The sequence below is a fragment of the Lampris incognitus genome, chromosome 10, assembly GCF_029633865.1.
Source record: "Lampris incognitus isolate fLamInc1 chromosome 10, fLamInc1.hap2, whole genome shotgun sequence".
In the NCBI taxonomy this organism is placed as follows: domain Eukaryota; kingdom Metazoa; phylum Chordata; class Actinopteri; order Lampriformes; family Lampridae; genus Lampris; species Lampris incognitus.
The window spans coordinates 30,789,221-30,815,193 of record NC_079220.1 but is presented as its reverse complement, the minus strand read 5'-3'; the positions used below and the strand labels follow the sequence as shown (position 1 = coordinate 30,815,193).

Genomic DNA, 25,973 nt, shown 5'->3' with positions numbered 1-25,973 from the left:
TTATGACATCCCAATCTAAATCCATAGGCATTAATATGGAGTTGTTCCCCCTTTGCAGCTATAATAGCTTCCACTCTTCTGAGAAGGCTTTTCACAAGATTTTGGAGTGTGTCTTTGGGAATTTTTGCCCATTCAACCAGAAGAACATTTGTGAGGTCAGGCACTGATGTTGGTCGAGAAGACCTGGCTCGCAATCTCCATTCTAGTTCATCCGAAAGGTGTTCGATGTGCGGGCCAGTCGAGTTCTCCCACTCAAAACTCACCCAACCATGTCTTAATGGATCTTGCTTTGTGCACTGGGGCACAGTCATGCTGGAACAGAAAAGGGCCCTCCCCAAAACTGTCCCCACAAAAGTGGAAGCATAAAATTGTCCAAAATGACTTGGTATGCAGAAGCATTAGGATTTCCCTTCACTGGAACTAAGGGGCCTAGCCCAACCCCTGAAAAACAACCCCATACCATTATCTCTCCTCCACCAAACTTTACAGTTGGCACAATGCAGTCAGGCAGGTAACGTTCTCCTGGCATCCGCCAAACCCAGACTCGTCCATCAGACTGCCAGACAGAGAAGTGTGATTCGTCACCCCACATAACATGTTTGTACTGCTCCAGAGTCCAGTGGCAACTTGCTTTACACTCCATCCGACGTTTGGCATTGTGCTTGGTGATGTAAGGCTTGCATGCATCTGCTCGGCCATGGAAACCCATTCCATGAAGCTCCCGGCGCACAGTTTTTGTGCTGATGTTAATGCCAGAGGAAGTTTGGAACTCTGCAGTTATTGAGTCAATGGAGCATTGGTGACTTTTACACACTATTCGTCTCAGGACTCTTGGATCCCGCTCTGTGACTTTATGTGGTCTGCCACTTCGTGGCTGAGTTGCTGTTGTTCCTAAACGCTTCCACTTTTCAATAATACCAGTTACAGATGACCGTGGAATATCTAGCAGGGAAGACATTTCACGAACTGACTTATTGCAAAGGTGGCATCCTATGACAGTATACGATGCTTGAATTCACTGAGCTCTTCAGAACGACCCATTCTTTCACAAATGTTTGTAAATGCAGCCTGCATGGTTAGCTGCTTGATTTTATACACCTGTGGCAATGGGTCTGAATGAAACACCTGAATTTAATGATTAAGAGGTGTGTCCAAATACTTTTGTACGTATAGTATACATCTCAACCCAAAACTAGATTAATCAAAAAACTCAACCGCTACATTATTACATAGGAAAATTAACATTCTAATGGCAGAATTGGGCATATTAGATCTTTGGAGAGATTTTTATCCATCAGGCTGTGATTATACTTTTTATTCATGCCCCCATGATGTATACTCAAGGATAGATTATTTTTTGTGCTAAAGAGAGACCGACATAGAATGCATAGCTGCGATACTGGAAGTATTGACTTATCTGATCATGCACCTCTCTCTTGCACTACACATATCAGAGATAACCCGGGGAGAACATTGTGGAGGCTAAATACAAGTATCATAAACAACCCACGATTTAAGAATCAAATGAGAGAGGAAATAAAAATGTTTCTACAAGAGAATGATAAGAGAGAGGTTGATTTGGCTATAGTATGGGAGGCCTTAAAAGCGGTCGTTAGGGGGGAAATTATATCTTTCTGTGCCCATGAAAAGAAAGAAAAACAATTGAGACTAATGTTTAATTCTTAATAAAGAATTAAAAGATCTTGAGACACAACATATAGGGGAACAAAACCTGAATCTGATGACAAAAATAAAGAAAATCAGAAATTAAATAAATATATTGTATTCACAGGAATATAAAAAAAATCATTTATAAAACAGAAATACTACGAGTCAGGCTCAAAATCAACTAAGCTTTTAGCAAGGAAGCTACAAAAACAACAAGCAGATAACACAATATACAAAATAAGGGACCCAGACTCTAAGACTATACATTATAAACAAGATGAAATACAAAAAACGTTTAAAAAGTACTACAAGTCCTTGTACACAAAACCCCGCTTAGAGAGCGAGCAACAAATTGGAAGGTTCCTTGATTTTCTCAATTTACCTGTTCTATCAGAGGAACAAAATCAAACATTAACAGCTGCAGTAACCGAGACAGAGCTAAAAAGCGCAATCTCCAGGCTCAAAGCAAATAAGTCACCAGCTCCGGATGGCTTTCCGTCAAGAGTGGTGTAAGGCTTTTCGACTCGAGTTAATACCAAACCTTTTTGGGGCTTGCAATACATGTTTAACGGATGCTAAAATGCCTCCATCATGGAGCGAGGCAGTGATCTCAGTTATCCCAAAGGGGGGAAAGGACAGATTAGAATGTGGATCATACAGACAGATTTCAGTGCTGAATGTTGATTACAAATTATATACAGCCATCCTTGCCGAAAGACGGGAAAAGATCCTTTCCCATCTTATACATAATGACCAGACTGGACTGGGTTTATCCCACAAAGACAAGCTCACAATAGTATTAGACGATCGTTGCACGTTTTAAACCATATTCAACAGAATAAATTGGAAGCCCTCTTAGTTAGTCTGGATGCTGAGAAGGCTTTTGATTCAGTGAGTTGGCCGTTCGTATACAACGTTCTTAGATTTGACCTGCACAAAAACTTTGTAAAGGGCATCCGTATGTTAAATAATAAACCATTAGCCCGAATAAAAATAAATGGGTACCTTTCAGACACTATTATATTAGAGCGTGGTTCGAGACAAGGGTGCCCAATCTCACCGTTACTCTTTGCGCTTTATATTGAGCCTCTTGCACAGTGGATAAGGCAGACTGAAAGTATCAAAGGCATCTGCATAAATGGAGAAGACCACAAACTGGCATTGTATGCTGATGATATTTTGATTTATTTAAGTAAATCCCCGAACTCATTTTCTTAATTAATGAAACTTCTATAGAAACATTTGGCAGACATGCAGGATACAAACTAAATGTAAAGAAAACACATAAAGAACATATTGATGGGGGGGGGGGGGGACACCAAATGTTGGAGACAGTGTGGACTTCAGGAAGCCAACCACTGGCACATATTCTGGGAGTGCCCAGTGATAAGACCTTTCTGGGCAGAGCTTCACAAAGCATTGAAAAGCATACGTAACAATGATCTGCCCTTGCAATTTTCCACAATATATGAAATGCCATTTTCCAGGCAGGGTGGCTGGATGAATATTTATTTTGTATTTTGACATCTGCTGGTAAAAAAGCACTCACAAGGCATTGGTTACTTCCTGAAACCCCCCACAATACAGGAGTGGATAGATATAGTAAGTGACATTTATGTTATGGAAAAGATTACTTTTTCCTTCCGTCTTCAGAAAAATCAGTTTGTTAAATTCTGGACAAAGTGGGTCAAATATGTAAAGCCCTTAAGGCCAGATTGTCTGGCGATATTGAATAAATTACATTATATTACACCCTGTCTTTGCCCTCACACTCCTTGTCCCTACCACGCATTGGGAACCTTCACACTCCCTTACCACAAACTGAGAATCCTCATATCACCTCTCTCCCGTATTACAGTCTTATGTACACACTTTACCTCTCCCAAATTGCATAAAGTTCTTCAAGTTTCCTTTTTTTTTACGTTTTGTTTTTTGTTTTTTTAATTTAATTTCTCTTGTAAGTTAAAAAAAATCCACCCCTGAATAGCAGAGGAAAATGAAACTGTTTTTGTTTTGATGTAAATTTTGTTATACTGCTGTGAAAAATAAAGAATTAAAAAAAACACAACTAACATATTGCTCTGGTCAGAGAAGGTAAACACGCAAGCGATGTAATGTAGTTTTTGTGAGGGACTTCATTAGACTCTTACCAGAGCTTAATTGCAATGCAATGCAATGCAATTGCAATGACAGACTATTTTACTCAAATCAAGGCCTTCAGTCCTTCATATGCCGGCTGCAGTGCTGCAACAGGCTGTTACTGCATTGTTGTCGGTGAGCTGGGGGCTGGGACGGGTCAGGGTAGGACAGCTGGCTGAATGATGAGGACTGTGGGCCACGTGCAGCTATTGTGGCAGTCTTATACCATCATTAACAAAGAGAACTTAGTAATGCTAAAGCAGGCTGTGCAGCCATTGTGTGGACTCCATTATGTCTGCCAGATAAGGCATGTAGCTCTCCAACAGGCCAGGAGGGCCTTTATGTCACATCTGATCATGGTAGTAGTTAGTAAAGAGAATCATCTATAACCATCATGGTCACTTGACATGCATTCACCTAGAAGACTATCTATCTATCTATCTATCTATCTATCTATCTATCTATCTATCTATCTATCTATCTATCTATCTATCTATCTATCTATCTATCGATCGATCGATGGATGCTGCCGGTGTGGGAAGATGGTGGCGCGAATTAACGTTTGCGGTGGCCTCACCCAATATCGACCATGCAGTGTCTTTGCCCATTTCTGCATCTAAGTTTTGTCTTCATTTGATGGCTGGGAGAACTGGCGCTGGATCGGCTGGGAGAGCTTGGTCTGCTGCATCATGTGGGCCCAGGGACCATGGCCCTGCCTGGAGCTGCGACTGAGGTGTGTGACAACCCTTCCGCCCCACAAGGGGCGCCTGTGATTTTGCGTTCTTCTTTGTCTTGCAGGATCCTGGTGAGGAGCGGAGGCTCGTCATAATCTTGGTCAGGGGCGGAGGCTCGTCCTTTCTGCTCATGAGCTGAGTGCGGACTACCACGTTATTTCGTTGCTCTTTGTCGTTTTGTAAATAAATGTGCTTGGGCAAAATTGCAAACCCGTCTGGTCTCCCATCTTTGTCGCAGCCTACAAGCCGGGTTGTGACAGGAGGTTACACCGGGGGCGGTCTGACAGGGCACGGAAGTGAGGCAGGCTAAGCTAACTGCTAGCTCATGCAGACCGGCAGTTCCAATAACACGGAGGGTGTTCTGGCGGCGGCCTCACCTGGTGTTGACTGTGGTGTTTTTGGTGTTGTCTTGTGGAGTGTGGGGTTGTGTGTCGAGGGTGTCTGGCTGGGAGAGCTGGCGCTGAATCAGCTGGGGGAGCCTGGTCTGCTGCCTCTGGTGGGCCCAGGGACCACGGCCCTGCCCAGAGCTGCGTCTGAAGAGGAAACACCGTGGGTGATCTAACAGGATGCGGAAGTGAGGCAGGCTAAGCTAACTGCTAGCCCATGCAGACCGGCAGTTCTGACAGTCATCCAGGCTGGCGTTCGTTCCTTTGGACAGTCATTTTTTTTTTTGTTTAGTTTGGATATACGTATGTGTTAGTATGTGTGCTCTTGTAGATATTGTGGTTTTTGGATATGTGTTTTTGTCTTTGTGTTGCACTGCTGTGGGCTGGGGGAAACGATATTTCATTTCATGTACTTCTGTGCATGAAATGAAACGACAAAGTGTCCCTGATTCCTGATCTATCTATCTGATTCATATATGTTTTGCTGCTCAAGGCAGTTTTTTAGAATCTGTGCGTTGTCTTTTTTCATGTTGGATTTTGTGCCGTCAGTCTGCCACATTCTGAGTGTTGTTCTTATGCAACTCCGCATCAGCCCTCAAGGAGAGGCGAGAAGGTGCCAATAGCCACCTTTCCTCAGAGAGCCCAGATATTTTTACAAGCCTCCTAATGAGAGCAGGGGAAGCGTAACAGGAGGCCTGTGTATGTGCGGCGGCGCCACTCTGCCTTCAAATTTGATCAAGGTGCAGAAATGAAAGCAAAGGAACAGGAGAGATGTGTGGGTACATGTGATCGGAATATATTTTAGAAAATGATTCTTTTTCTTTTTTTTTCTACAGAAAGGACCATTTGAAAGAAAAACAACAAGATGGAAGTGGGGGAGAAAGTTAGGAGTTCAACCTTTAATTTGGCCTTTTCACTGGCATTCACTGTCGTTTGAGATCATTATGGATTGGGAGCACAACTCCTCCAATCCTCAGCCCACTATAATTTGTGTGTGTGTGTGTGTGTGTGTGTGTGTGTGTGTGCACTTCTCTTGATAACCCATTTTCTAGTCCTCTTAAGCTCTGTGATAAAGAATTGCTGCAGCTGTGTGCATGTGGAAGCCCACGAGACATGAGGTTGGGCAACATCTGCACACAGCTGTTGAGATCATCACTTGTTAGCAGAAATTGCATGTAAGCATGCACATTCAAGCTGCTACATGCGCTTGTCCCCATTTTAATTGCTTGCCTGTATCCTAATGACCCTCAGATCATTATCCAGGGATGTTTTCAATTGACAGAATTACCCATATGGTGAGGGTAAAGAATCTCACGGGGAGGAATTAGGTTAAAGCAAAGCTTTACACAGAGAAATATGTTAGAGGAGAAGATGACCTCATGCTATATGTTGTGGATCTTACCAGCGTCCATGTTTCTTTTCAGTGAAACATTCAATGCGTGAATACAACATAGAATATAGAGACGCATGATCTACTGATTTTTCGCTTTGCTATTTGCGCATTGGCCGAAGACGCATACATCCTGTGAATTTGTTTGTCCTCTTGCTGACCAAACCGAGATATTTTGCAATCTTCAATTTCAAACTGGATAATCTTTATAATTCTCTGCCATTTCTTTAGTTTACTTTCCCAGCAAGGCAAATTTAGTGCATGCCAAACTCTTTTTATTTATTCTTTGTTCATAGGTTCCTCTTACTATGACAATGTTCGGCCACTGGCGTATCCCGATTCAGACGCGGTGCTCATCTGTTTCGACATCAGCCGCCCAGAGACTCTGGATAGTGTCATGAAGAAGGTCAGTGCTAAACTTCTCTGTGCATTTACTTCCAAAGCACTGCATCAGCATTTATGTTTTTTTTGGTATTTTTCCCCCTTTTTCTCCCCAATGGTACTTGGCTAATTACCCCACTCTTCTGAGCCGTCCCGGTCAGTGCTCCACCCCCTCTGCTGATCTGGGGAGGGCTGCAGACTACCACATGCCTCCTCCGATAAATGTGGAGTCGCCCGCCGCTTTTTTTTTTCACCTGACAGTGAGGAGTTTCACCAGGGGGACGTAGCGTGTGGGTGGATCACGCTATTCCCTCCCAGTTCCCCCTCCCCCCTGAACAGGCACCCCGACTGACCAGAGGAGGCACTAGTGCAATGACCAGGACACATACCCACATCCGGCTTCCCACCTGCAGACACGGGCAATTGTGTCTGTAGGGATGCCTGAACAAGCTGGAGGTAACACAGGGATTCGAATTGGCGATCCCCATGTTGGTCGGCAACGGAATAGGCCACTACACTACCTGGACGCATTGCATCAGCATTTTAACATTTGCATCCATAACTGATGACAAGCCGACACAATTTATCCTCGGCAGCATCTTAAACTCACTCAGGTTTCTGTGCCGGCCTCATACGCTGATACAGCTCATCCTCAGAGCTCAATAATAGAGCAAATCGGCACAGTGGTTAAACCCTCACAAGCGCCTTTATCCCATCAAGTATCCATGGGCCTTGACCCCTGGCTGGTTAGGGAGTCGAGGGTCAGAGGGGAGGATGAGAAGCGAGGCCATGGTTCCCGGTTGGGCTCATGCCGAAGACAAATATCAGATATGGTAAATTAGCCATGCTAAGCCAAAGAGCAGCAGCTGCAGGGCCTGTTCACAGAGAACTAGACCTTGTACTCCTTCTGTCTGTATGAGCTCATCTATTTAGAATTTAAAGTGCCAGTTTCAGGTACAATAAGAAGGCCAGACTCTTGGCATTAACATTTGCATTGTAGCCCAACATTGTAATGTAGTGATACTTGAGTTGGGAAATACGGTGACAGCCAGAGTGTGGTTAGGTATGGGTGGGGTGGTTGAATGTGGTCTTTTTTTTTTTTACAGCTATTCAGCATACAGTGAGTGTGCTTATATTATTTTGTCTATTTATTTATTTTTGTGTGTGCGCTTGTGGCAAACATGATGTGATACCCATTGTACATTTGGGAGACACACCTGGCTTAATGGGTTTGTTTGTGTGCATGTGTGTCATGTAAAACAGGCCTGCACTCCTCTGTGGTGCCCTATATTGAGGCCATGTGTGGCACTTCCTTTGAACTGCTGCTCTTGTGAGCTTAAGACGTTCCCATGGCTGGCCCGTTGAGGTGTTTAGTGGTCTGAGGGAAGGCTGCTAAAATGGTCCCACAACCCTTTTAGATCAAACCTAAGGCACCTTTTTTTTAACCCACAAGACTTTTGCAAGCCTCACTGCACCCTGTCAACAGGGGGAAGTGAGGGCCACCTTCAAGCTTGAGGTTTTCCCATGAATCCCCTGGCATGGGGTTGCCATGACCTCTGACCTCTAGCTGTCACTGTGGTAATTTCTGAAGCCCGGGGCACATGGAAAACCTGTTGCACAATCACCGTCCCAAATTAGACTCTTGACCTCCAGGGGCTGTGGTGTCACCAAGGTCACTAGTTGACAGCTAGGGGGGTTCAGAATGGAGGGCTAAACAATCACAGCTTGCGACTGGACAGAAATGGAGAGAATAGGGGTGGGCTTGAAAGGTTAAAGGTTGTTCTTAACTTGGGGGTTGATGCACACTCTACATTGGGCACATGGCATGTGGAATATGTGAACCGTCCACAGCTAGCATTCGCAACTGCACGTCTGTGTCATAGCGAAAACGTGGAGTGTTGGTTCAGCTGAGTTTCAGCTATGACATGCAATCTCAGCTGGTGATGTTTGAAGGTGGGGGCCTAAAATAGAACTGCTGACTGTGGCCATGGACAAAAAGTAGATCAAATCAGTGTGTCTAAGTGGCATAGTGGTCTATTCCGTTGCCCACCAACACAGGGATCGCTGGTTCAAATCCCCGCATTACCTCCGGCTTGGTCGAGCATCCCTACAGACACAATTGGCCACGTCTGTGAGTGGGAAGCTGGTTGTGGGTATGTGTCCTGGTCGCTGCACTAGTGCCTCCTTTGGTCAGTCGGGGTGCCTGTTCGGGGGTGGGGGAACTGGGGGGGGGATAGCGTGATCCTCCCACACGCTACGTCCCCCTGGCGAATCTCCTCAGTCAGGTGAAAAGAAGAGGCTGGTGACTCCACATGTATCGGAGGAGACATGTGGTGGTATTCTGCAGCCCCCACCCCGGATCGGCAGAGGGGGTGGAGCAGCGACCGGGATGGCTCGGAAGAGTAGGGTAATTGGCCAAGTACAATTGGGGAGAATAAGGGGGGGGGTAGATTAAATCAGATACATTAACCTGAACTAAAGTACTGCAAATAAATTGGTAATATTTTACATTATTTCACCTGTGTAATAAGAATGTATATACCCTATCATCTTGTTGTTTAACATAATGCATGTTAGTAATTACAGTGTTACTACACAACATGGTAGTTGGGTAAAGCCTTAAAATCCTAATCATACATAAACCCATTTTAATGTCACTGACCAGTCAGCTGATTAGCTAATGTCTTTTTAGAAAGCAGCTCTAGCTGAAGCAAAGTGAACATTAATCTCCATCGGCTGAGACATTTCGGATACCCAGTCAGGGGTTTTCATGGTCGAGGGAGGGCAAAGACAGCCTCCTTTGCGTAACTCATTTGACTCGTCGATACAAGCGCTGCAGGCGGGGGACTTTGTGGTATTTAGCATAACTGCTGATGGGTAACCGTTAATGTCCCTCCGTATGTTCCTATGTCCCCAGTGGCAGGGGGAGACACAGGAGTTTTGTCCCAACGCCAAGATCGTCCTGGTGGGCTGCAAGCTGGACATGAGGACGGACGTCGGCACTCTGAGGGAGCTCTCCAAGCAGCGCCTTATCCCTGTCACACACGAGCAGGTGAGAGGAAGAGGATGATGGGTATCAGGAGGGAGAGAGAGAGAGCGAGAGAGAGAGAGATTGAAGATGGAAGATGGAAATGGAAGGAGCAGTGGGGAAAGGGTTTGAAACAACAGCGGGGCCCAGGAAACAGAAATTAGAAAACCAATTCTGCCATAATATGCAATTTTTCCATCTAGGATCAGCAAAGCCATTGCCTCCCTCGTGAGGTCCCACAGGAGAGACTTGTGAGAGGAGGCAAGCTCAACACAATCAACTCCTGTAAAGTAAGAGTTGCGCGAGCCCCCAACACGCGCCCCCAAACCCTCCTCGGACATGCTGCCGGGGTTGGTGTTTTGATCGTAATTTGCTGACAGCGATGCGAGGTTCCTAACCGTGAGGGCCATGGAAGAGGCAGCGGCGGCTGCTGGGGTTCATGTCCAGGGACCGTTTTTGTTTTTTTATTTGTTTTTTGTCCTACCTGAAATTAAACATTCATGCAGATTTAGGGATTTTCAAAACGTGGGATGAATAGAAAACCAGACATTGATAAATGAGTGAGCCCTTTTATCGCACGCCACCATGACCTGTGAGCCGAGGGGGCGGGGGCCGATAAACTGCTCTGTAAACCCACCAGTTTTTATCAGCTTTCTGTGTGTTCATTTTGTGCTCTTCCGTGTTAGACATACAAAAAAAGGAGAAGCCCCCCCCCAAACACACACACACACACAACAAAAGCCTCCAGAACAAAGAGGCCTTTTTCCTCATTGCTGTGTGGAGACGGAGGCTGTCCTCTGTCCAAAAAGCGGTATCTGTAAAAAGAAAATTCATTTAGATAAAATGCATAAACAAAGGATAGGGAAGCAAAGTACAGGGCTGATGCTGAATAGCGTGGGCCATTGGTGGCAAGCTGTATTACATTAACACACCATGTGTGGTGTGTTTTGGTGTGAGGCAAGCGGCTGTGTGTCAGACATGGCGAGGAGAACGTGTCACACTGCAGATTTTGGAACACAGTAGAAATTATTTGAATATCCCAGTTCAGTAGCTGCCGTTGTGTTGTTGCTGTTAAGGTGAATTGGGACTGACCTGAGGGGGTCGCAGGTTCAATTGGTCCTGCATGAACGTCCTGCACACATTTTACACATAATTTTTTTGGGCCCCCCCCCCTTTTCTCCCCAATTTACTTGGCCAATTACCCCACTCTTCCGAGCCATCGTGGTTGCTGCTCCATCCCCTCTGCTTATGTAGGGAGGGCTGCAGACTACCACATGCCTCCTCCGATACATGTGGAGTTGCCAGCCGCTTCTTTTCACCTGGCAGTGAGGAGTTTCACCAAGGGGACGTAGCATGTGGAAGGATCATGCTATTCCCCCCAGTTCCCCCTCACCCCTGAACAGGCGCCTTAGCTGACCAGAGAAGGAGCTAGAGCAGCGACCAGGACACACACCCACATCCGGCTACCCACCTGCAGACACGGCCAATTGTGTCTGTAGGGACGCCGGACCAAGCCGGAGGTAACACAGGGATCGAACGGGCGATCCCCGTGTTGGTAGGCAACGGAATAGACCGCCATGCCACCCGGGTGCTCCACCCATTTTACACATTAACCTGCCTGACATCTGATAGAGCTTTTCCATTTATCACGACATTTTACCTCTCTAACTGCTACATCGCCACATCTCCATGTCATTCTGCAAAAAAAAACAACCAAAAAAACAAGTTTTTTAATCTAGTAGTGAGAGGTTGGATGAGTTATTACTGACAGCTTTGAGTGTATCTCAGTTTGTTTGAAGAATTGTCTTGAATGCAGAGACGTGTGTTTCATACCAGTGTTGTGATTTGCCTTTATTCCACTTTGATGGAAACCGCATTACAAACCAGTGCAGTGGTCTTGCCTCATCGGTGGAGTATTAAACACAGGAGTTTAAGACTATCAGTCTAAATGGCCCTGGGTTTTTAATTCTGGCTTGTCCAACCTTGGGGATCGTCTCAGGTCGTCCTCTGTGCGGAGTTTGCATGTTCTCTTCGTGTCTGTGTGGGTTTCCTCTGGGTGCTCCGGTCTCCTCCCACAGTCCAAAGACATGTCGGTCAGGCAAATCGGCCGTACTAAATTGTCCCTAGGTGTGAATGTGTATATGTGTGTGTCGTGGCGCATTTGGAGGGCAGCCCTGGAACTGTCGCAGCTGGGACGCGATCCCGGGTCTCCCACACCACGGGCGACTACGTTAACAATTCGACTAAAGTGTCCGACTCGTTAGCCAAGGGCTAGCGAGTCTAGTCATCTGTGTTCGTTACACTACCTTCCTTCGGGAAGCGCGTCCCCATGCTTCAGCCTATCAGTTCCCTCACGCTTCTGGCCGCACGTGCTTCCGATGGCCTCACGGTCTCACCATCCCACTTCTTACACCAATGTAGTGAATTCGGGGGCACTGCCTGGAACCACCGCAGCTGGTGCACAGACCTGGATCTCCCGCACCACGGGCGACTACATCAACCAGTCGACTAAAGGGTCTGACCCATTAGCCAAGGCTACGAGTCTAGTCATCCAACTTCGTTACAGAGTGTGTGTGTGTGTGTGTGTGTGTGTGTGTGTGTTGGTCCTGTGATGGCCTGTTGGCCTGTCCAGGGTGTCTCGTGTCTCCCTGCCTGCCGCCGAATGACTGCTGGGATAGGCTCCAGCATCCCTGCGACCCTGAGAGCAGAATAAGCGTTTTTGATAATGGATGGGATGGATGGATAATGGATGGATGGAGTCTAAATGACTTGTTAGTATGGACAAGTAGGAAATGTTGAAATCTTGCATCCCACTTAACAAAGACTTTGGCTCTCATATGTATTCGCGGCTTGGTGCACGGCCCTGATAAAATCAAAGGGGGCCGATGGGTATGAAAAGCTCCACGTCATGGGAAATGCATCCTGTCTCATCTGTCGCTGCGTTATTCTGCATTGATCCTGTGTGGATATGGGCTTGGAGTCAAACAGACGGAAACCATATTGATGAGATGAGAGAAGGTGGGGGGCGGGGGGTGTTAAAATGAATTTTGGTTCTCTGATTTGATGTTAGGCAAACAATTTTCAACCCTGATGAGCTGGGTATTGTGACATTACCCTGCAGTCATCTCAGTTTTGTTTTTTGTTTTGTTTTTTTCCTGCTCTCTAAATGGGTTTACTGTATGTAGACAGTATCCCCGCTGGTTTCTGAGCCCCTCTGTTTCCCACTCCAGCGCCGTAGATTCAGTCAGCACCAGACTGATTGAGACAGAGGATCTGCATTATTCATGTCTCAGATGGAGGTGCTTCATTTGTCTCCAGTCATGTAAAGATTAACATCTCTGTCTCTGGGCCGCTGCCTTCCTCTTCACAGTCCTCGGTCTTCTTGCTGCAGTCATTTTTGTCTGTGCTTGCTGGAAGGAATGTGGCGAGGGACATACAGCATCTTCCAATCTCGTGTTCCTTACAAAGCGCTCGCCCTGCCACCTTCACATGGAGGCACAGTGCTTTGTGTGATATGAGCGCTAAAAGCCCGGGGACAGGACACCAACATCAACACGACAGCATCACAGTGGAATCGGTGGCAGCGGGTGGACATGGTCCAGCTGAGGTCAGGGACTCCAGCTGAGGTGAAGACCAAGGAGCAGAAGACTTACACACAGGACACAACCGCTAACAACACGGTGTACAAGAAGGGCTGGCATGGCTCAGGGGGTAGAGCATGTCGTCTAGTAATCACAAGGTCGCTGGTTTGATCCGCGGCTCCTGCAGAAAGCATATCAAAGTGTCCTTGAGCAAGATAGTGAGCCCCCACTGCTCCTGATGAGCAGGTTGGCGCCTTGGATGGCAGCCTCCACCATCAGTGTGTGAATGTGAGGCATACGCTGTAGAGCGCTTCGAGTTGTTGGTAGATGAGAAAAGTGCCATTTAAAAAAAAATGATGAAAGTATTGTTAAGTCTGATGACGGCTATTTATTTATATTTGTTTTTGTTTTTTGTTTTTTTTACTTAACTGTCTTGTTGCGTCCGGGTAGCGTAATGGTCTATTCCGTTGCCAACCAACACGGGATCGCTGGTTCGAATCCGCGTGTTACCTCCGGTTTGGTCGGGCATTCCTACTGACACAAATGGCCGTGTCTGCGGGTGGGAAGGCAGATGTGGGTATGTGTCCTAGTCGCTACATTAGCGCCTCCTCTGGTCGGTCGGGGAGCCTGTTCCGGGGGGGGGGTATAGCGTGATCCTCCCACACGCTACGTCCTCCTGGTGAAACTCCTCACTGTCAGGTGATATATGTGGCGACTCCACATATATCAGAGGAGGCATGTGGCAGTCTGCAGCCCTCCCTGGATCGGCAGAGGGGATGGAGCAGTGACCGGGATGGAAGAGTGGGGTAATTGGCCGGGTACAATTGGGGGGGGGGGGGAATGGAAAAAAAAAAACCACCCCAAAAAAACCCAATCTGTCTTGTCAAGATACCTTTCCCCACTGGCGTTTTTGGAGCAACAGCCATTTAAATATGTACGGTTTTGTTTTCACTACTCCGTATGCTATTTGTCATTGGAGCTGCCAGTCGCCTGTTATTCAAATGTAATGAAGCCCAGACAGGAAATGCATCAAGTCAGCCACGAAATGAAGAGAAGAAGATGAGGTGTCGAACATTGAAGAGAAAGAGATAGACACTAAAGTAGACAGCGTGTTTAATTAAGTTCTATTTGTAGCCCGTGGAATTAGATACCACACAGGACACAATTACTTCCGGGGTTCTTGTAGCTTTAATTTTATTGTTTGAACCTTCGAATGCAGATCGTTTTACTGAGTGCATAAATTCCTGTGTCTTTCGAGCAAACAGCTCATAAATGTTCACAGATGTGGCAAGTTTAACAGAAAAGTTTTTAAAAGGAAAATAAATACGACATACAACATACGGTGCAAAATACGGCAGTGGACTATGTATGTTAAACAGGGTTTAACAAAGACATGTGGAACTTCCTGAAGATCGCGCAACTTCTCACTCTGTCAGTTACCTTTAAACAGAATTAAAATGCATATAAAACCTTTACATCCCAAATACAATGGCATGGTGTGGCTTTATTCACGCCAACATTACCTTGTCATGCCTGCAATGGCGAACAGTGGTCGACGGCTCGCGCCCAAAATCACCGAACATTAACTCCAGTAGCGTCTAAATCAAACCATCTTGTCAAATTACCGACATACAATATTGTTTGGAATAATGTTACAGGTATATTTCACAAGATATTTACCCTTACTTACTGCGGAGTCAGAGCACCGTCACACCGCAATCTTCAGGTGCTCCACACAAGAAAAAAAGAAAGAATACCCAAGATGCACTTGGATAACTTGCACGGAGTTACAATAAAAGTCCGCAACACTGCCACTTACTGGTCAAAACATGCAATGACAACCAAAACTATAAAAATACACTCACAATCTGCTTCACAATTTAACTACATCAAATGACATTTTAAATGGCTTGACAGTGTAACAATTACATATATTAACAGTTAAACTATACTAAATTTAAGTGGAAAATCATTTAACATATTTAACAGATTTACCACCCGGCTACATATTGAATGTTTGATATGTCGCTCAATATTACTGTGTCAGATGACATTGTTGATGAGTCTGTTGTTGATCAGTATATTGTCTCCAAAATACATACACTATCGCTGGATTATATTGTCAATGTTGCACCAAAATCTGCAACCGTTGGAATTCTGACCTGTGCATGGACACTTTCTGCACATTCCCGATCACATTCATTTCAAATGGAAAGCTGGGGTTTGCGGTCTTGAAAATGAACTATTGAATAAATTAGGTGTAGCGAATTCGGGGGCCAGCCAGGAACCGCCGCAGCCGGGTTCGCGTCCCAGCTGCCCCCCGAATTCGCTACATTGGTGTCAGAAGTGGGATGGTGAGACCATGAGGCCATCGGAAGCGCGTGCGCCCAGAGGCGTGAGGGAGCTGGTATGTGTTGTGTTCTGTTAATATTGGCATTCATGTTACCCTCTTGCACCACTACGTGGTGCTATGTTAATGTGCTGTGTCCTCTTTTGTCGTGAAGAAGAGAATGTAATGATGGCTGCCTATACGATCCTTGAGGTAAGTAAACGTCCGTTCTAGTCCGACCTGCCTCCTCGTGATTGTGCACTATCCAACACTACAGTAAGCTGAAGCGCAGGGACGCGCTTCCCGAAAGAGGCGGGTAGTGTAACGACCACGGATGAATAGACTCACTAGCCCTTGGCTAGCGGGTCGGACCCTTTAACAAACTGGTTAGCGCATTCGCCCGTAGGGCGGAAGACCCGGGTTCTCTTCCCGGTTGTCTCCTGAATGCGCTATATAGATATAATCACTTTAAAAATTGTAGTATTTCTGATAAATAGTGTAGCGAATTAGGGGGGCAGCCCGGGAACCGTTACCACAGCCGGGACGCGAACCCGTATTTCCCACTCCGCAAGCGACAACGTTAACCAGTCGATTACAGGGTCCGACCCATTAGTCAAGGACCAACGTGACTACTTATCCATGCACGTTACACTACCCCCCCTCCTTCGGGGAGCGCGCCCCTCACACCTCTGGGCGCACGCGCTCCCGATGACCTCACCATCCCACTTCTGACACCTACTACTACTACTTTCGGCTGCTCCCGTTAGGGGTCGCCACAGCGGATCATCCGTTTCCATTTCTTCCTGTCTTCTGCGTCTTCCTCTGTCACACCAGCCACCTGCATGTCTTCCCTCACCACATCCATAAACCTCCTCTTTGGCCTTCCTCTTCTCCTCTTCCCTGGCAGCTCCATATTTAGCATCCTTCTCCCAATATACTCAGCATCTCTCCTCCACACATGTCCAAGCCATCTCCATCTTGCCTCTCTTGCTTTGTCTCCAAACCGTCCAACCTGAGCGGTCCCTCTAACATAATCGCTCCTAATCCTGTCCTTCTTCGTTACTCCCAGTGAAAATCTTAGCATCTTCAACTCTGCCACCTCCAGCTCCGCCTCCTGTCTTTTCGTCAGTGCCACTGTCTCCAAACCATATACCATAGCTGGTCTCACAACCATCTTGTAAACTTTCCCTTTAACTCTTGCTGGTACCCTTCTGTCGCAAATCACTCCCGACACACTTCTCCACCCACTCCAACCTGCCTGCACTCTCTTTTTCACCTCTCTACTGCACTCCCCGTTACTTTGGACAGTTGACCCCAAGTATTTAAACTCAAATGCCTTTGTCACCTCCAGTGGCGTAACCAGGAGTATTTTTTTAGGTGGGCCTGAGTGAAAATGGGTGAACCAAAATTTTCCAGCAATAATTCTTCAAACAAGACGCAAATTCGAACACATTACAGCAGTAATGTGTTGCGGGGAACACTAATTTAGGCTGCGAGGGTGGCTCATCCACAGCAGACAAATCTGGCGGTGGCATGGTCAAGGGAATCGTCTCACCGTCGTCAGAGGGGGGAGGGGAAGCTGCCTGCAACGGAGAAGCTGTAGCCTCCTCTGTCGTTCTCTCCGGCGGTATCTCACTCTCATTGGGCGGCTCAGTCGGTGCTGGAGCAGGTATGCTTTCCTCCTCCTCCATCCGTGGCTTTTTAAAAAAGCGGAAGATTGAACTTTGTTTCGCCATTCCATAAGTTATGGCTAACTGTTGGCTATTGGCTAGTTAGCAGCAGTGAGAAATACAGAGCGTGATGGTATGCGCGCTCAGATTTTGCAGTTCTACGTACGTAAAAGGGGCCGGCCTACGTGCTTGAAATGGGTGGTCCTGTGACAGGCCAGGCCCACCCCTGGTTACGCCCCTGGTCACCTCCACTCCTTGCATCCTGACCATTCCACTGTCCTCTCTCTCATTCACGCATTGGTATTCCGTCTTGCTCCTACTGACTTTCATTCCTCTTCTCTCCAGTGCATACCTCCACCTCTCCAGGCTCTCCTCAACCTGCACCCTACTCTCGCTACAGATCACAATGTCATCCGCGAACATCATCGTCCATGGAGACTCCTGCCTGATCTTGTCCGTCAACCTGTCCATCACCATTGCAAACAAGAAAGGGCTCAGAGCCGATCCTTGATGTAATCCCACCTCCACCTTGAACCCATCTGTCATTCCAACCGCACACCTCACCATTGTCACACTTCCCTCATACGTATCCTGCACCACTCCTACATACTTCTCTGCAACTCCTGACTTCCTCATACAGTACCACACCTCCTCTCTCGGCACTCTGTCATAAGCTTTCTCTAAATCTACAAAGACACAATGCAACTCTTTCTGGCCTTCTCTATACTTCTCAATCAACATTCTCAAAGCAAACATCGCATCTGTGGTGCTCTTTCGTGGCATGAACCCATACTGCTGCTCGCTGATCATCACCTCTCCTCTTAACCTAGCTTCTATTACTCTTTCCCAAATCTTCATGCTGTGGCTGGTCAACTTTATACCACTGTAGTTGTTACAGTTCTGCACATCGCCCTTGTTCTTGAAAATCGGTACCAGTATGCTTCTTCTCCACTCCTCAGGCATCCTCTCACTTTCCAGGATTGTGTTAAACAATCTAGTTAAAAACTCCACTGCCATCTCTCCTAAACATCTCCATGCCTCCACAGGTATGTCATCAGGACCAACTGCCTTTCCACTCTTCATCCTCTTCATAGCTGCCCTCACTTCCTCCTTGCTAATCTGCTGAACTTCCTGATTCACTATCCCTACATCATCCAACCTTATCTCTCTCTCATTTTCTTCATTCATCAGCCCCTCAAAGTATTCCTTCCACCTTCTTAGCACACTCTCCTCGCTTGTCAGCACATTTCCATCTCTATCCTTGATCGCCCTAACTTGCTGCACATCCTTTGCAGCTTGGTCCCTCTGTCTAGCCAATCGGTACAAGTCCTTTTCTCCTTCCTTAGTGTCTAATCTGTCATACAACTCACCATACGCCTTTTCCTTTGCCACCTCTCTCTTTGCTTTACGCTGCATCTCCTTGTACTCCTGTCTACTTTCTTCATCTCTCTTACTATCCCACTTCTTCTTTGCCAACCTTTTCCTCTGTATAATTTGCTGTACTTCCTCATTCCACCACCAAGTCTCCTTGTCTTCCTTCCTCTGTCCTGATGACACACCAAGTACCTTCCTAGCTGTCTCCCTCACTATTTCTGCAGTGGTTGTCCAGCCATCTGGCAACTCTTAACTACCACCCAGTGCCTGTCTTAACTCCTGCCTGAACTCCACACAACAGTCTTCCTTCTTCAACTTCCACCATTTGATCTTCGGCTGTGTCTTCACTCGCTTCCTCTTCTTGGTCTCCAAAGTCATCCTACAGACCACCATCCGATGCTGCCTAGCTACGTTCTCCCCTGTCACCACCTTGCAGTCTCCAATCCCTTTTAGATGGCGCCTTCAACATAAGATATAGTCCACCTGTGTGCACTTTCCTCCATTCTTGTATGTCACCCTGTGTTCCTCCCTCTTCTTGAAATATGTATTCACCACAGCCATTTCCATCCTTTTCGCAAAATCGACCACCATCTGTCCTTCCACATTTCTCTTCTTGACTCCATACCTTCCCATCACCTCCTCATCACCTCTGTTCCCTTCACCAACATGTCCATTGAAGTCCGCTCCAATCACCACTCTCTCCTCCTTGGGTACCCTCTCCACCATGTCGTCCAACTCACTCCAGAATTCTTCTTTTTCATCCATCTCACACCCAACTTGCGGGGCATATGCGCTGATAACATTCAGCAATAAACCTTCAATTTCCAGCTTCATACTCATCACTCTGTCTGACACTCTCTTCACCTCCAGCATGCTCTTGACATACTCTTCCTTCAGAATTTCCCCTACCCCATTACTCCTCCCATTCACACCATGGTAGAAGAGTTTGAACCCACCTCCGATACTCCTGGCCTTACTCCCCTTCCACCTAGTCTCTTGCACACACAGTATGCATACCTTTCTTCTTTCCATCATGTCAGCCAGCTCTCTCCCTTTACCAGTCATAGTGCCAACATTCAAAGTTCCAACTCTTACCTCCACATGCCTACCCTTCCTCCTCTCTAGCTGCCTCTGGACATGCTTTCCCCCTCTCCTTCTCCTTCGCCCAACAGTAGCATAGTTTCCACCGACACCCTGCTGGTTAACAGTACCGGTGGCGGTCGTTGGTAACCCGGGCCTCGACCGATCCGGTATGTAAGTCTTATTTATGATCCGCATATTTGATTTGGCAAAGATTTTACGCCGGATGCCCTTCCTGACGCAACCCTCCCCATTTGTCCGGGCTTGGGACCGGCACTAAGGATGCACTGGCTTGTGCATCCTCAGTGGCTGGGTTCCACTTCTGACACCAATGTAGCGAATTAGTGGGGCAGCCCGGGAACCGTCGCCACAGCCTGGACGCGAACCCGTAATTCCCACTCCGCAAGCGACGACGTTAACCAGTCGACTAAAGGGTCCCACCAGGGTCCCACCCATTAGTCAAGGACCAACGTGTCTACTTATCCATGCACGTTACAATACATTGATGATGATGATTGTGGTGATGATGATGATGATGATAACTGGCGTTGATGACAGTGCCATTAATAAATGATGACAAAGGTTTTGTTGTTGTGTTGTTGTTTACGATGATGGTACGTTGACTACTGAACATGAATATTCTTTGTTTCCCCCGGTTCTCATCTGCTTTTATCTCTTCTCTCTCGGCTGTCACAGGGAAGCACAATAGCCAGACAGATCGGAGCGGTGGCCTATGTCGAGTGCACCTCCAAGGTTTCGGAGAACAGCGTCAGGGACGTGTTCCACGTCACCACGCTGGCGTCGGTGCGGCGGCCACACAAGCCGCAGCTAAAACGCAGCAGCTCCCGCAAGGGCTTGAAGAGGGCGTCACAGCTGCCCCTCCCCCCCTTACCGGGCCGGACTGAGCAAATGGACCCCGCCCCTGCCATGAGGAAGGACCGAGCCAAGAGTTGTGCGCTAATGTAGAGACCTTTAGTTTGAATATGAATATAAATATATACATGAACGCAGAAACATATAACAGAGGAACTCTATTTATTATTTTTGTTGTTTTGTTTAAAAAAACAAACCTGTTTTTGCACTGCTGAGGAAAAAGGAAAAAAACTGCTTCGCGAAAACAAATGCTTTGGATTTCTTTTTGGGTGTACGCTTGTGTGTATGTGTGTGGGCGCGTGTGTGTGTGTGTGTGTGTGTGTACACGCGCACATATTTTTTTAAGTTGTTTACATATTTGTGTTGTTTCTAAACGCTGGCAAGTTGAGCTAAGCCTCGTGACAGGAAGAAGCGGTGATACAGGAAGTGCAGTGTTCTGGGTGTTGAAGGTGAAACGTCCTGGAACGTCTTCTACGAGACGGTGGCGCAGTGGCCATGTTGAAATAAGCAAAGCGGAAATGGAGACTGGCGAATCAAAAGGACGTTTTTCTCTAAAGACAACTGCTGTGCAGACACGGAGCTTGTTGCCAGGCGTTACTGAGGAGTGACTTCCTACTGCCACGTGTGAGAGGGAGGCCAGCACGTGCAGCCATGCTGGAAATGGATTTTCACAAATAGGTTTTGTGATCTGACGGAAGTGAACTATTAAAGCCAATGTAGAGGATTGGAATCACATACTATGACGGTGTGCGAGTTATTACACAGATAGTATTACAACCACAAGTGCATTCGTTCAAAAAAGTCACTACAAATGTTTTTTTTCTTGTTTTTTTTTTAATTTAGCACTTTTCTTATCAATTCTAATCATATCAACTTGATTCACTGAAGTTACTGCTGTTGTCATTATTTTAAGTTGTTTCTTTGTGGGGGAAATGACAGTAAAATGTTAGGGCTATTTTGCTGTATTTTGACTTAATAAATCTTAAATAAAGCAACAGCTTGACTGCATAGGAAGAGGAGGATTCCTCTGTTTTTTTATTTTTTATTTTTCAATGTGATTTAAAGATCCACTGTGATGTCATTTACATGAACAAAGTGAATGTCTGTACCGGTGTATTTTCTTGCAACAGCTCAATAAAGATGTCCATCTTCCACTGAGTATCTGCCCACACCGCTACAAATATCAGCCAGCCATTTCTGGGGACTGAACCAGCCCTGTGGCCTCGCTGTTGCCCTGCCTCTTATTTTGAAATGATCCATGGCTTTTACAAGGTTATGTGCAGATCTGGGTTGTCAAAAATGACTTAAATGCATCACTGCCAAGCAATAACAAAAATTTGATGTTTCTTGTGCTGCTGCTTTCCTCTTTGTGACTACCTACTATTACATCAGCTTCAATGACTGTCTGACAGATGACATGTAAGCTATAGCCTGGCAGGAGGATGTTTTGTTGTCAGCTTGACCCTGGGACTCTGAACATGTCTTTGCTGTTGTTTTTTCCCCCTTTGCTGCACCCATTAAATATTGTATTGGTCTCAGAAAGTTGAGTCAGTTCATCTGGACACAACATTTATTGAGAGAAACGTTTCATCACTCATCTAAGTGACCTCTTCAGTCTAAACTGACTGCATGTATCCCCACCCTTATAAACAATACTGTGGCATAATGACCGTAAACATCGATTGGTTTCATATGCAAATATGGGCGTGACCATTAACTAGAGTTACAACGACAATGTGCACTAAACCAAACACACTGGCTAAGAGGATGGCACAACACAGGGGAGCTAACGCGCCAGGCCAGGACTCTACAGTCTACACCCATCTACAGGCCAGTGGCCACTCTTTCAAGGATGAGGATGTGCACATCCTTGATAGGGAGGAACGCTTGTTTGAACGGGGAGTCAAAGAGGCCATCTATGTGATGAGGGAATGACCATCCCTGAACCGTGGAGGGGGGGGGGGCTAAGAGTACATCTGTCACCATCTTACAATGCTGTGATTGCAAACATTCCCCAATCCTCTGTGAATAGTACACATGGCCATTGTAACTCTAGTTCATGGTCATGATAATTTGCATATGAAACCGATCGTTGGTTTCCATCATTATGCAAGTGTATTGTTTATAAGGGTGAGATACCTGCAGTCAGTTGAAGCTGAAGAGGTCGCTTATGCCCCTTTTCCACTACATGGTACCGGCTCAACTTGACTTGACTTTTTTGTTTTCCATTACTGGAAAGTACTGGCATTTTAGTAACCGTTACCATTTTTCTTGTACCACCGTTGTCGAGGTTCCAAAAAACTGGAGCGGGTACCAAAATCAATGCAGACCAGCTACACTGAGGGGCTACTGTTACAGTAATGGAAAACGACATTCTGCAAGTCGAGTCCAGTTGAGCCGGTACGATGGAGTGGAAATGGGGCATTAGATGAGTGATGAAATGTTTCTCGCTCAATAAACGTGTCCAGATGAACTGATTCGACTTTCTGTGATTTGCTTACCTGGATTATTGAGCATGCATCAAAGCATCCTATTGGTCTATCATTATGCAGCCGGTCTGTATGTGTGGCAGCCAATCTGTGTTTCACATCACAGCTTTGTGTGTGTGTGTGTGTGTGTGTGTGTGTGTGTGTGTGTGTGTGTGTGTGTGTGTGTGTGTGTGTGTGTGTGTGTGTGTGTGTGTGTGTGTGTGTTTTGCAGTCGATAAGCTCCAAACTGAGTGAATTGCAGTTTGAACCATCAGTGCTTTCAGTTTGTGTTTTCCCATAGCTTTGTTGTCAAAAAGATGCACAAATAATTACTAAAATGACAAAGAGCTTAGTTAACATGAAGAAATGGTGATGGGCTTTTTTTTTTGGGTGGACACAGGACTAAGAGGTCAGAAGATGTAACCAGGGGCAGGAAATAAGCATCAGAGATGGAAGCTGGCCTGCACAGCATGAGCAAAACTGACCTGCTGTATAGTCAACACTGATGCTTGAAAGGATTACTCTCATGGCACCACTCTTTCTGTGCATGCATTTAGCTGGGAGGTTTATCTCTGTCAAATTGCCTCGCATTTCCTCCATCGGATTTCCAATCCGTCAAATGAAGCAGTCCTCCATAAGCATACGTGGACAATTTATGAAGATGGAGATTACACGGATGAGCCGATACATTATGACCCCATGCCTAATATGCTGTTGGTCCTTCATGTGCCGCCAAAACAGTGCCGAACCACCAAGACATGAACTTGACAAGATCCCCGTAGGTGTCCTGTAGTGTCTGGCACCAAAACAGCTGCATATCCTTCAACTCCTGTAAGTTGCGAGGTGGAGCCACCGTAGATCAGACTTGTTGCTCCAGCACATCCCACAGATGCTCAATCGGATTGAGATCTGGAGAATTTGGAGGCCAAGGCAACACCTTGAACTTCTTTTCATGTTCCTCAAACCAATCCTGAACAATGTGTGCAGTGTGGCAGAGCGCATTATCCTGCTGAAAGAGGCCACTGCCATCAGGGAATACCATTGTCATGAAGGGGTGTACCTGGTCTGCAACAATGTTTAGGTAGGTGGTACATGTCAAATTTATGTCCACGTGAATGGCCAGACTCAGGGTTTCCCAGCAGAACATTGCCCAGAGCATCACACTCCCTCCACCGGCTTGTTATCGTCCCACATCCTGGTGCCATCACTTCCCCGGGTAAATGATGCACACCTACACAGCCATCCAAATGATCTGAAAGAAAGCGCGACTCATTGGACAGGGCGACCTTCTTCTACTGTTCCAAGGTCCAGTTCTGATGTTCACATGCCCATTATAGGCATTTTCGATGGTGGACAGGGGTCATCATGAGCACTCTGATTGGTCCGCGGCTACACAGCCCCATATGCAATAGGGTGTGATGCGCTGTGTACTGTGACACATTCCTCCTGTAACCTAACATTTTCTGTGATTTGTGCTGCAGTAGACCTTCTGTCAGTTCAGACCAGATGGGATAACCTTCATTGCCCTTGCGCATCAATGAGCCTTGGGTGCCCAACACCCTGTTGCCAGTTTGTGGTTTGTCCCTCCTTGGACCACAGTCAGTAGGTACTCACCACTGCTGACCGGGAGCACCCCACAAGCCTTGCTATTTCAGAAATACTCTGATCCAGTAGTCTGGCCCTAAAAATTTTGTCCTTGTCAAAGTCATTTGGGTCTTTAACTCCTGCCCATTTCTCCTGTATCCAACACATTGACTAGAAGAACTGATTGTTCGCTTACCATCTAATCTACCCTGACCTTGACATGTGCCCTTGTTTCGGGATGTTCAGCGTTATTCGGGTTCAGTTGTGAGTGGTGGCAATGTTTTAGCTCATCAGTGTAAGTGGCCCTCCATGTGGTGGTGTGAAAAACGTGGAGCCTGCCTCTCAGTTAATCCTGACAATCAACTCCCACTCACAGGCAGGTTCATTTTTGGAGAATGGCTCTGACTCCATTTCAGCGATGTGATCAGCCATTTGGCCTTTACTGCCGAGACGCTGGGATTAGAAGTGCCTTTAAGAGATCACGCTCCGCTCCTGCACTCTGGACAAACCTGCACTTCCCTGCTATTTTTCAGCCACCCAACATGGTCACTCTGGTCATCTTATCACTTAACTGCCACAGCCGGCATCATCGACACAGGAGGCGGGACATTCCTCAGAGAATTCCCGAGTATGCCGATATATGTTTTTCATGAAAAGTGTGTTATCAAATTCAAACACACGCGCGCACACACACACGTTCACACAGGCAGGTAGGTACACATAGTTGTATAGGTGGACACACCCATGCATCCCACATTTGTGGTCTGGAAATTGATAATCAGTGCACTGCACAGCCAAATGACTCCAACTGCATATTAATCCGAGGACTTTCCCCCTGATACATTTTAAGATTTTCAACTTTATTGTTTCCCGTTTCCCAGCAGATAAACTCAACAAAGTGAAGATGAACCTGGGCCCCTCCCTTGGGTGGTTAAGCAATGAAAACACAGACTGTGGAGACTAATCATCCCACAGTTTACTGTTTTCTCCACTATGGAATAGAGCTGCTAATTAGAATGTGAGTGTGTGCTTTCATATAGTCTGTGTTTGAGTGTGTGTGTGTGTGTGTGTGTGTGTGTTCGTGTTGGATAGTGTTTTCACACACACTTCTGAGGCCCGCATGTTATTACAGAGAGAAGATCCTCTTATCTTTCTCACCATCAAAAGGAGGTCAGGGAAAGATTGAGGGGAGGGGGAAGTTATTGATATTGCTGGGGGTCTTTTTTTCCCCTACTCATCTGTTTTCGGAAGGATGCACACACGTTCCAGCACCGGTACAGGAGGTTGT

The 25,973-nt window shown here is 46.4% G+C and overlaps 1 protein-coding gene across 1 annotated transcript in view; it reads left to right on the top strand.

The window, feature by feature from the left end:
• Window positions 1-21,782, top strand: part of rnd2 (Rho family GTPase 2) — a 56,742-nt gene extending 34,960 nt beyond the window's left edge. The window contains exons 3-5 of the mRNA XM_056287613.1: window positions 6,614-6,723; window positions 9,616-9,750; window positions 20,457-21,782. Coding sequence (XP_056143588.1) covers window positions 6,614-6,723; window positions 9,616-9,750; window positions 20,457-20,726 — 515 coding nt within the window. The 3' untranslated portion in view covers window positions 20,727-21,782. The remainder of the gene's footprint in view (window positions 1-6,613; window positions 6,724-9,615; window positions 9,751-20,456) is intronic.
• The last annotated feature ends 4,191 nt before the right edge of the window (window positions 21,783-25,973 follow it).